Source organism: Oikopleura dioica, chromosome PAR, assembly GCF_907165135.1.
Source record: "Oikopleura dioica chromosome PAR, OKI2018_I68_1.0, whole genome shotgun sequence".
Taxonomy (NCBI): Eukaryota; Metazoa; Chordata; class Appendicularia; order Copelata; family Oikopleuridae; genus Oikopleura; species Oikopleura dioica.
This window is the reverse complement of record NC_137293.1, coordinates 942,822-954,106: the sequence shown is the minus strand read 5'-3', so window position 1 is coordinate 954,106 and position 11,285 is coordinate 942,822. Positions and strand designations below refer to the sequence as shown.

The 11,285-nt window shown below is 39.5% G+C and overlaps 4 protein-coding genes and 1 long non-coding RNA gene across 6 annotated transcripts; 2 read left to right on the top strand and 3 right to left on the bottom strand.

Annotated features, from left to right (window-relative positions):
• The first annotated feature begins 111 nt into the window (after positions 1-111).
• On the top strand, positions 112-2,496 carry LOC145703665 (uncharacterized). Of its 2 annotated transcripts, none has more exons than XM_081781050.1 (9): positions 112-143; positions 184-263; positions 548-770; positions 958-1,313; positions 1,542-1,623; positions 1,668-1,782; positions 1,824-2,005; positions 2,046-2,334; positions 2,377-2,496. In XM_081781050.1, the coding sequence occupies exons 1-9, from the start codon at positions 133-135 to the stop codon at positions 2,431-2,433; spliced, it is 1,395 nt and encodes a 464-aa protein (XP_081637176.1). In that variant the 5' UTR covers positions 112-132; the 3' UTR covers positions 2,434-2,496. The 2 variants fall into 2 exon arrangements, with proteins under 2 accessions (XP_081637176.1, XP_081637174.1); XM_081781048.1 differs by having other exon boundaries at positions 958-1,376.
• A 72-nt stretch (positions 2,497-2,568) lies between these two features.
• Positions 2,569-5,413, bottom strand: LOC145701042 (uncharacterized). Its single transcript, XM_081778272.1, has 10 exons — positions 5,389-5,413; positions 4,736-5,126; positions 4,320-4,618; positions 4,050-4,269; positions 3,512-3,665; positions 3,378-3,463; positions 3,165-3,336; positions 2,973-3,126; positions 2,715-2,929; positions 2,569-2,604 (listed from the first exon to the last, which is right to left on the bottom strand). The coding sequence occupies exons 1-10, from the start codon at positions 5,411-5,413 to the stop codon at positions 2,569-2,571; spliced, it is 1,752 nt and encodes a 583-aa protein (XP_081634398.1).
• A 683-nt stretch (positions 5,414-6,096) lies between these two features.
• Positions 6,097-7,392, bottom strand: LOC145704950 (uncharacterized). The gene is made up of 4 exons (XR_014134529.1): positions 7,023-7,392; positions 6,620-6,702; positions 6,201-6,293; positions 6,097-6,155 (listed from the first exon to the last, which is right to left on the bottom strand). It is a non-coding gene; the product is annotated as an uncharacterized LOC145704950 (long non-coding RNA).
• Positions 7,393-7,685: 293 nt separating this feature from the next.
• LOC145701041 (uncharacterized) lies at positions 7,686-8,203 on the top strand. Its single transcript, XM_081778271.1, has 2 exons — positions 7,686-7,909; positions 7,949-8,203. Exons 1-2 carry the CDS (start codon positions 7,706-7,708, stop codon positions 8,201-8,203), a joined length of 459 nt encoding a protein of 152 aa, XP_081634397.1. The 5' UTR covers positions 7,686-7,705.
• An 11-nt stretch (positions 8,204-8,214) lies between these two features.
• LOC145701040 (pancreatic triacylglycerol lipase-like) lies at positions 8,215-9,900 on the bottom strand. Its single transcript, XM_081778270.1, has 8 exons — positions 9,746-9,900; positions 9,400-9,703; positions 9,260-9,329; positions 9,022-9,215; positions 8,859-8,975; positions 8,627-8,810; positions 8,383-8,560; positions 8,215-8,338 (listed from the first exon to the last, which is right to left on the bottom strand). The coding sequence occupies exons 1-8, from the start codon at positions 9,898-9,900 to the stop codon at positions 8,215-8,217; spliced, it is 1,326 nt and encodes a 441-aa protein (XP_081634396.1).
• Between the last annotated feature and the right edge of the window lie 1,385 nt (positions 9,901-11,285).

The window sequence follows — 11,285 nt, the reverse complement described above, 5'->3', positions numbered from 1 at the left end:
AAATTGAAAATGCAAGGAACCTCCCGCCACTGTATTCCAACTCACTGATTGGTGCACGCTCCTCCACCACCACCGCGCTGAGAAGGTTCTTGCAAGCGCAACCTCAGCCACGTCCTTAGTCGCTAAACGAAAATGTCTCTTATGTAACTTTTGTCTTGAGAATATTTCTAAATTGAATTTTAGAGAAATCATGGACTTAGAGACTGTCTTAGAAGATGTGGATTTTGAAGAAGAGGATTATATTAATGAAACTGAGCTAGAACGTAAGCCATATCTTGAAATAAGATCGTCTTGAAATAAATAAAAGGTTGACATACTTCGACCTCTAAATTAAGGGTCCGTCATCACGCAGACTTAAAAACCCTGAATAAAAAATCTTGAATTGGCCGCGGGCAAAGCCCTTAGATTTTTGTATCACATGGCAGCTTGCCAAATTCTTCTCCCAAACAATATTGACGGTCACCTTTTCCTCCGTCCAAAAGTCTTAAAATTTGAAAGCCAATATTTTTCGTCTTTTCGGGATTCTCCCTTACGTGGTGTAATCTAGAGACATACTATGCGGGTCCGGAAGAGACTCTCTTTCCGACGGTTCCTCCACCTCCACCTGGGCTGGCGCCGATTCCCGCGACACTCCACTATTACTTTCGTCGACTTTTTATTCATCTCGAATATTTCTTTGTGGAGAATTGGGGATATTTCCTCATCGGATTCGGAATCTTCCTTGTCTTCATAATCGTTCCCGGCATTCTTCTCCAAGTTTACTGCGACAGGTACGTTTTAGTCGAAAAATGCGACTTCCTCGAAATAAAAAAAGCCAATTTTTTGGCAAAAGATGAATTTAACTCATCGCCACATAAAAGCAAAAGCGTGAAACCGCCGTTATGTGTCGCGAAAAGGTGCTGACCGCGCGCATCCTATTCTTATCCCTTTTCTGGAAAGCTTAAACTTACTTTTAAGGCTTTACCGGAAATATAAAAGGGAGCAGATAACGAGGAAGATCTTGGAGTATGAGGCGGAAATGGAACGAGATGGTGCTGATGAAGACAATCGGGCTTCGAGAAGATATCGACCTGATTCCGACAGTTCTAGTTCTGAAGAGTCTTACAGGCATCACAGAAGAGGCAGAAGATCAACCCGAAAGTCCGGGAAAAAAGTCCGCGCTCGTTCTCGTCCAGCTGCTGAAGGAAAAGAAAAATCTTCAGAGAAGCAAAAATCTCCCGAATCATCTCCCACTCCCGAGAAGCCCCCAGCACTGCCGCCAAAGACAAGCAAGAAACAAGCGAAGGAGAAGACTGAACCTGATAAAAAACAGGGTTCGTATCACCACTTCCGTCATGGAAATGGAAAGGCGCGATTTGAACTCATACGCGACTCAGGTTAATTGAAATGAATTTGGATTTTCCAAAGTTGTTGGTGCTAGAATTTTTTATTAAAAAATATTCATACTTGGGTAGATTTAACATTTGTCTACGAGACAAAATGTCTCCTAGACTGATAGCCGATTTTTTATTCTTTGTTCTTTTTCTTCAAGAAATCTTTAGGAGTGTCAATGTGGGATCCAGAAGCTCAAGAAATCAACGACCAGAGCTTCCAAAGTCCTGACAATTCCATGCCTTTTGCCAGGTACAAAAGCCCTCCCCTTTCTCTTACTCATCTCAAAAATCTAGCACTTCCGAAAAAACCGTCAACGCCCTTCCATATCCCGATCAACTGGACCATTTTCAGACAGAAAACGAAATGTCCAACACATTTCCTGAAAATGGCTACCAAGAAACTATCACTGTAAGTCCTCCCTGATATATTCTTTCTTTATCTTCTTTTAGGCATCGACAATAACAGATCACAGATTGCCGACAATGCGGGAAGAATCAGCCCCGAGCTCGGATCATCGAGGAGCTTATTGGAGTGCTGGAATCGTTTCTCAATTCAACGGCGCTAGAACTCCCCCAAGGCCTCAACGATCTCGACCAGAAGCGACTAATGCAACTCCAGCTACGCCGATTACGTTTGTTTCCTTCTCTAGAACCCCCTTCATCCCAATCTAGATATGACGAGATCCGAGAAATGAACCAAGTCGTCCCACACGATCCCGAGGTCAAAAAACCTTCAGAAATTCAAAACTACAACGACGCCCTTAATTCCCTCTCACAAAAGAATGACGATTTACTTTTTGAAAAGCGAACTGGTAGTGCTCTCATCCCAAGTCTCATGCCCGCGCCAGAAATCGACGAAGCCGATCCCGACAAGCCCCCACCAATTCCACCCAAAGAAAATAAAAGCATCTTGGAACCACAAAAAATACCAAATTTGGACCTAAAACGAGAAACTCATCTGGTATGAATAATGCATCGTTCATTTTCTTAAGCGAATTTTAAGGATGGAACACCAACGAACAACTTTCAAGGAGAAATCGTAATTGATCCGAAATCATAAACGGACTGAAAATATCTCTTCCCTGTATATTCAATATTCAAATAAAAATATGATCAAATCAGACTTGCGAGCTGTTTTTGTCAGAATATTTTATTGAAGATAAACAGAAAAAAGAACCTATGAAGAAAGAAGCTTCTATCCATAAGTATAATCATCTTGGAGAAATTTCAGCTTTGGCATTGTCTTTAATTTATCTCTCATCGAAGAGCTTATAATTGGACAAATATTTGATCCCCTATTTTAATTAATTTTTCTGTTTTTTTTTTCTGTCCGTTCCTAACTTTCGTGCTCGTCAAGCTCAATCTCGTCAGCGAGCTCATTGATAAAAGATGCTTGACGCCAAAGTCGGTCACTTTTGTTTCCGAGAGATCTAATTCTTGGAGATCACAGAGTTCAGAAAGTTGGGTCAGGCCTTCGTCGCAAATTTTTGTATGGGCGAGATTCACAATTTGAAGATTTGGCAGTAGTATTAGGTGACTCGTTGAGTTACTTGTCACTTGAGAAAATACAGCTACGGCTAGGATTGAGAGAAAACTTACAGTTAGAAAATGGCGCTTGAAATTCTTTCACATCCCTGAATCCATCCAAGTTCAGCATCACCGAGTCCAAACAAGCATCTGTTGACATATTTGGCAGAACAAGTTTCGAGACACTTTGCTTTTTCGACTTCTCCAGCCAGTTTTCAATATCCATCTTAACTCGTTTTCTTCTGAAAACTTCCAAAAGAGTACCTTGACCGGGTCATTTTTCGGAAAAAGCAGGAGCATTTCATGAACACGATTTTTGTGCACTTCGCTTTTTAACCCGATTATGAAGATTTTTCGCATCATTGCTGCAAAATCATCAGTTCGATTCGCCAAATACTCATTTGTCAAGAGATCCAGATGTCGTCGGAGACATTTTCTTCAAAAAATTGTCGAGAATCAAATATTTAAGAAACGTACCTGAGAAATGATCGGTTGTCAGCTTTCGATAGAAAAAACTTGATTGCCGTCGTCACAAAAAGCTTTTTTGAAGAATTGTTGATAACCTTTTAGAATTCGTTAGTAAGTCGTTTTATAATTCGTTCAAATCTCACCTCGAAATAAGTGGACGAGCATATAGCCATAAGAACATCGGCCCTGTCATCATCTACAAGAGCGGCAAGCAAAGTAAAGAAAGCTGGATTATTCGTCACGTGATCCGGAAAAGCGGTTTTTCCTACTACCCCTGCTACTGTCACGCGCCAATCACTTTAATTACTGTTCAATAGAGGGCAAAAACAGTTTTTCCTCATTTATAAAAAGGGTGGTGTCCGGAAACGACAAAAAAATGTCGACAAATTATGAGTGAAAATTTTCAGCCAATCAGAAGCCTAAATTCGGCGAACCGGCCAATCAGCAGCCGAGAAGCCGCCTACGGAAAATTTTCGAACTTTAGTTGTCGGTTCCAGACACCACCTCATTTAACAGCATTTCATGATGTCTAGTAGACAGTCTCGCAATCTATTAAGACAATCTATTAATATTTAACGATTTTGATTGTTATTTCCGAAAAAAATTACAGTTAATTGAGTTTGAACATTTTGAAAAGTTTTAATAGTGTCTGAGAGACAATATGTCTATGAAAATGTCTACTAGACATTTGCCATGTCGCATTTCCAAACCATAATGAATCGAAATGCTCGTTTTATTGAACAATTCCTGTATTTAGCCGCGAGTCTAAGCATATCTAAATATTGGCTTATTAGCGCCGAGTCGTAAAGTCCATATGAAAGGTCGATTCGCCGGGTTAGAAACGCTGTCAAGTTGAATATCGAGCGTTTCTGCGGCGAGTTGTATGCCGGACCATGCACCTCTGAATTTAATCAATTAGTTTATCGACTAGTTGATTATTATTGAAAATACCTTCAAAGAGTTCTTCAATGTCGGGCAAGCCAACTGGGCTCTTGACCTTCATCTTCAAAAAACAGCGGAAAAACTCGTTTGATTCCGTTCCTTCGTCGAGCCCGCCAGTTTTCTTGATTCCCGCGATGAGGATGTTTTTGTAAAGCGTTTTGTTGGGAGGAAGGTCTTCGATGTTCTGGGCGAGGAATTGCAGAAAAATGGGTGTTGGCAATGTCAGATCGAAAAGAGGGTCCAAAAGATCGAGAAGAGTTCTGGGGTCGATTTTTGGAAGAGCAGGAGCGAGTGTTTTTGAGATTTGGCTTTTGAGGGTCATTTTAAATTTAAAGCTGTCTTGAGTAAAATAGATCGTTAAAGAAAGCAATGATATTATTACCCAATTCGATTTTATATCAAAAATTCTTCGAGATAAGTCTGACCCAATTTGCCTAAGAGTAATTTCGGCAGTGCGTTGATTCAAAGGCGTCGTTAATTTAATATAATCAAGCAGGGATTTCGTCTCATTCAGCAATTCTCCCGCCGTGATCATTTCCTCCGTCTCAATCTGGAACGAGTTCAGCCGGCTGAAAAAATTCGCCGAGTCCAAAAACTGAACCAGCGAGCAATTCACTGTCAGAATCCCCAGCGCGGCTCCAAAGATCGAGAGGCAGAGGTACGTCTTTTCGAATTTTTCGTAGACGGCGAATTTTATTTCGAGGCCGACAACGTCCGCCCAGTTGATGGTTGTGGAGGAATTGAGGAGGGTTTTGGACTTTTGGTTGTCGGTTTTGAGGCCTTCAGTGGTTAATTTTAGGTTGTGATTTTCACAGCCTGCGGAAATGCTCTATCTCGACTTTGATAAATGAAAATACCGCGGATAACATTCCGGATGTTTTTATAGTTGTTTAAAATAAATCATGGGTAACAAATCATTTGAATATAAATTATCAAATTTTTTTTCAACATTATGGTTTTTCGTTTTGAGCACTTTCCTATCGCCAGCATTCTCATTAGCTGTTTTCCACCCTTTCTTTCAGCCTCATCCAATTTGGTCAAATCAACGACCTTGACTTGCGTCTCCGTGATGACCTGCCTATCTTCTCCTTGGTTTTATACATTTTAGTACGGCGGACATGTAAACTGACTAGATGATTTTGAGACGCGCACGTCGATGAATTAATAATTAAAAAATGACAGTAAAATGAATATATCTGTAATGAAACCTGTAATGCCTGAATTGTTACGCTCAGTCACCAAATTCACCGTGTTCAAAAAACGGCTTCGTGAATAATTTGCGCCGGCGTGTTGATTCATCTGTCCAAGTGCAGCTGTAGAAATGGATAGAAAGATAGGTGAGATCAAGGAAGACTATTCTAACCACCGCACTTAGGGCCCCTTCAAGAGTGTCAACTAGACATTGATATAAACCCGATACAAGTGTCAAAAACTGCCAATAAAACTTTGAAAAAGAGGCCAAAGAAGGCCGTTTTTCTTATCACGTGATCGTTTTTGCGTCTGGCCAATCAGATCGCATCTATTTTGGTAAGAAATTGACAATCTTGGGCCCTAATCCGGGGTTTGATTGATAATCTTTGGACAAAAATCCTTCTTCTTTGTCAAAGATCTGGATTCTTGATTCCATTTTCTATCCATTCCTGGAGTCAACATTTTGTCCTTGACGATTCCCCATCCCTTTTATCACCGTTTTTCAAATTGGAATTGGATGATCATTGATCATCTTTTAGATTCTCCCGTATGAATTTACCGTTTAACCTATGCGCATTAAAATAATAGACGGTTTCCTTTTTGGCGGAGATAATAACTTCTGAGCTCCTTCGAGACATTCTTCCTCTCAAAGGGCTATTTTCAATATTATTGAAAATCAAATTAATTGAAATCAAAAACCTGATTTTGGCGACAGAGTTTTTCTTCCCCATCATTTCAAAAATTCCCTGAAGCGAGTTTCTTCTTTTGTACTGTTTTGTCGCGCAACACGAGCTAAATAGCTCTCGTAAATACGCAGAAATCTTCATTTTTCCGGCGCTTCGATATGTCACGAGTTTTCTTAGACCTTCTGCTAGACACTCTTGATCCGACGAGATCAGCGGAATTTCAAGAGCAGATGTTTTTGGGTCAATAAGGCCCGAATGACGGGATTTCTTTTCAGATTAATTTCTCCAATTTTTCTCAATATTTTCGCATTTTTCAGCTTCTCTTATAGGAAAAACGCTTCTTTTTGACTGTTGTTAGAAAACAGTATAATCGGACATTGCCAAGTTTTAATCAGTGGGTAAAGAAGCGCGTTAATTAGAAATTGAGGTCACCTTTGAAAATGCAAGGAATTCATCGGCGTTTGAATGAGGCATTCTTCTTCTTCGTCACTCGTTGATTCCATTTCCCCAAGCAGCTAATAATGATGATTTTCGACTCCAAAAATATTTCTTGCTCGAAAAGAAGAAAGCTTTATCGCCGATAAATTATCGGGCGATATCTTCTTGCTTGGAATATTGATCGAATGTCACAAATGTCACTTTTGTCAACAAATCTGTCAAATATCTTTCATTTAAAAAAATTCATGAAAGTCTTGCTCAAATCCAATATTTTGAGAAATTTCTCAGATTTTTCTTTAAAATTTGTTGACAAAACTGACATTTCTGACATTTGTCTTATTTTAAAAATTGAAGCGACGGATAAAGCTTTTTTATTTTATTTTTAAGTTCGTCAAACCTGTTTTGAAAATTTCTTCTCTTTGATTAAATTTCTCAATATTTTTTCTTCTCCTAGGCCAATTTAGCAAGGCGTCATGAGCGGTTTCGTCAGCGCGTGCTCCTTCTGTTACTTCTCTTTTTCAGACCGAAATAAAATGAAAGAAACGAATTCTTCTTCAGAGACGCGAAAATAATACGCCAGCTCCCAGCGCCGCCTTTTTACTTTCTCATCCCGTTTTTCCTTTTTTTTATATTCTCCTCAAATCGAGCAATTGAAGTAAATATCGACAGATCATGCTAACGAATTTAATTCGAGCGAAGAAAGGATATATCTACGGATTTATCTTTGAGGATTTTCGATAAATGAGAGCTTTTTATAAACTATAGAAAACTCTTCTCGTGAGAATTTTTTCAGAGCTTAACAGATGCGACTAAAAAAGAAGAAGAAAATTTGCAGCTGCTGTCTAAAATAATTTTGAAAGAGAAGACACATGATCATTCAAAAATTGAAACATGAAGCTTTTTGCATTTCTCTGTCTTCAGACAGCTTCAGCCTACCCGAACGATGAACAAGTCAACGAGATCATCTACATAAAGCTTGCAGAATGCGGACGAAACAACTTGTCGATGGATAGATGCGCGCAGGAACTGGTCATAGAATGATATTTTCTATTGTTTTTTAAGAGCTCTCAATCTGAACCAATGAAAAAGATAATAAAAGATGGAATACTTGCTGAAACTGGATCACCGTATTTCAGCTGTTTGGCCTCTGATAAAGCAAACAGAACCACCGGATTCGATATGATTAACAGCGGATACAATGCTCAGTACAATCTCATGGCCACATGTGCGCTTGAAGATGCAACTACAGTTAACGCTGGAGTAGGCCCTATTTTCGACACTGATGTAATTACTTTAAACATGCAATTCTGTAAGCAGTTCTAGTGTGATTTGTGCGCAAATGCATGTTACGAAGTCAGTAAACCTGAAGATTGCGTCGCCGTTTGCATGGGCACTTTTCAAGAGCGGCACTGTCCAAACAATACTCGAACAACCTATTTGATCAGCTACGGGGCTGATGCTTCCATCGGACAGGCAACAAGAAAGGGCAGAGTTTACAAAAGCCGATACTTTGACTCCTATCCCTTCCCATTAACCTGTGGTGCTTATTGCTTGTCTGAAATTTATATTCCAGAATAAAGATGAAAAAATTAGTATAAAAGCGAAATGCAGATAAAAACAAGAACAGATACTGTAGCTTTTATACTGCTGTCTTCTTCATCGTCATCGTCAAGAGGAATAACTCCAAAAGGCCAATCTGGAAGTGTTTCATAACTAGAAAACTCGATCATCAACTGAACTCTCGACAAAAATCTTACTAATAATTGACGGATTCTGCATCAGCTGCTCTTGGCTGAACACCGCTGGAAAAACCAACGTTTATTTCAAATTCGAAGTCGCGACTAAGGAATTTTTGAAGATTCGTTGTTGCTTCAAACGAGCATTTGTTGTTGATTGAAGCGATCCAATGCATCCAAGCGAACGAATGAGAGCATCCTTGATGGGTTCTTTTGCTAAATCATAAACGACAAATTCATCATTTCGGAAAGAAAAAGAGAAAACCCATTCCTACGACGTCAACATAATACTGAATGAGATTCTCTGGCTTTCCAGTCGCAAGTTGTTCACAATAAGAATGGTTTGCTTTGCCCCCATCTGGCCAGTAATCGTGTGTGCCCAAGCTTACCATCGCTCCAATTCCTGTGGGTGTCGACTCGTAGACTTTTTCCAACAGACAAGATCGTGCCTTCAACTGGTTCTCTAGAATCAACCCGATTCTCTAGAATGAACTCACCTCTTCTTCATCTTCGCACTGCTCGACGAACTCTAGAATTTCATCCACCCCAAGATCTCCAGCATTTGAATGGAAGACTTCGACAATTTCCGCATCTTCCTTCCAGACTCGAATTTCCTTGAAAAATTTTCAATATGAAATTTGAGAACTTCAACAAATTTACATTAAGTGCCGGGTCATCAAGATACTGAAACATTGGACCAGCTGGATCAAGAGCAGAAATTCTCGGGAGCTTTCCAGCAATTCTAGTGTTCAGCCATTTCGCCGCGTACCCGCAAATATGAGCACCAAGAGAGTGGCCAGCAAGATGAAAGTCGGAAACAGTGTTCATTTCAGCATCAATCAGGTTTTTATAAACTCGCCTGAAAATAATAAAAATTGAACAAAAACATCTTTCTTACCAAGAAGCGCTCCAACAACTTGCGTATTCGTCGCAGGGAGCCAGTACTTGAGGTCGTTGGCCTTTGCGCTCTGAAAAACTCATGTGTTTACTATCTGAGAAAACCGTCCTTCCGGACTGCTCTCCAAGGACGGAACTTACCCAATCCAACAGGACAATGTTTACATCTCCACTTTGCTTGAGCATTTCATTCACAAATAACTCTCCTTGATTGCTCAGCTGTCCGTCTTTTTCGATCACCCGAGCATTCCAGCCATGGACGAGAATGACCGTAGAAGAGTTTCGGTGCCAATGGTCAGAAGGCATTAAATAGACGATGTCTTCGTTGATTGAGAAGTTTACGTGATTGGAGACTTGATTTAGCTGCTGGTTGAATATGTGCATTTTGACATCTTGTGCTGATGGAGAATCGACAGTACAGGGAAATCGATGTGCTTTAGGCTCTCTAGAATAAAATTCGACCATTTTTCTATCCTAAATAAATTACCTCGTGGAACTATCAGCCTGATAACTCCACGGAAAAGCAGTGGTAAACTTCCCAAGACTCCGAAAATCCTGCTCGCAGTGCTCTCCCTTTATAATCTCTTTCTTGCAAATTTCATTGCCAAAAATAACTGTGGTTAAAAACAGAAATAACCTCATTCTGTCAGATTTGTAACTGACAGGATCATAAAATTTTTCAGTCGAAAGAATGCTGCTTGTTTGTTTTGCCAAGATGGAGTCAATATTTTCCGATGGATTAGTGATAAGCTTGCGTTTCTGAGGCGGTACTGAAATTGATACGCCCATTTTTATGCGGAAATTGTACAGTAGAATACCAGTTATGCAATCAAAATTTAACTTTTGTTGATTTATTCAAATTTCTGTCGTTTTTCTTTAATTGCTTTAACAGCCTTTTTGATAATTCCTTTCGCCCAGATAATATTTAAAGTATCCAGAAACAAGCAGCCAAGACAAGACCCGATTTTCCAGAAAAGCCAGATCTCGTCATCTTCATCATATAAAATAACAGGAAGAAAAGTAGATCATATGATTTTGTATCGAACGTTTTCGTTTATTGGATAAACTTCATCAGGATACTAAACTTAAGATGAACGAAAAAGAAACAGAGGAAAAAGAATACTTTTATGTTGAGAGAGCAGTGTGAAATTGCTAACTGAGGAAAACAGAAAAACAAAATCAAAATATGGCTGTTTTTAGTCGAGCGCCAAGGTGGCCCAAAAAGGTGGCGTTGAACAATTTCTTATTTTACTGCATCGACCCTCCCTAAATGAACAATCTGATTTCAAACAGTTCAAAACTTTTAAATTTTAGTCGAGCACTGTTTTGGGCCACCTTGGCGCTCGACTAAAAACAGCCATATTTTGATTTTGTTTTTCTGTTTTCCTCAGTTAGCAATTTCACACTGCTCTCTCAACATAAAAGTATTCTTTTTCCTCTGTTTCTTTTTCGTTCATCTTAAGTTTAGTATCCTGATGAAGTTTATCCAATAAACGAAAACGTTCGATACAAAATCATATGATCTATTAACGAAGTCAACCTGAAAAGATATAGGAAGAAAATTCATCCAAAAATAAGCTATTGGTAGAATTCTGCCGAGAATAAATACAACAAGAAAGCTTAACAATTTTAAAAATAAGATCAGCTTCTTTCTCACCTGGCTCTAATAACATCATAAGTAGGGGAAATCACTAATAATTGAGCTTTTTTTTGGGCTTAGTAGGATGGGCATTTAATACAGTTTTGGAAAGCCCAGAAGCTGGGGATCATTTTGACTATTGATAGTAGGGGGTCAGTTCCTACCCTGAGGGCATTTAGGCACCTCCGAAGTCCCAAAATCCGGCCAAGTTGGGAAATTTTAATTTTTGAACGCCTAGACCGCCCTTTTAGAGCCAGCGACTATGCTAGAATTGTAGCGCGGGCTCTGACGGTCATTTTAAGATATAGAAAAGTACTGAGACCCGGGGGTTCCTGAGGAGCTAGAGGCTCTTGAAGGTGGGGAACACGACAAAAAATGAGTACTTTTT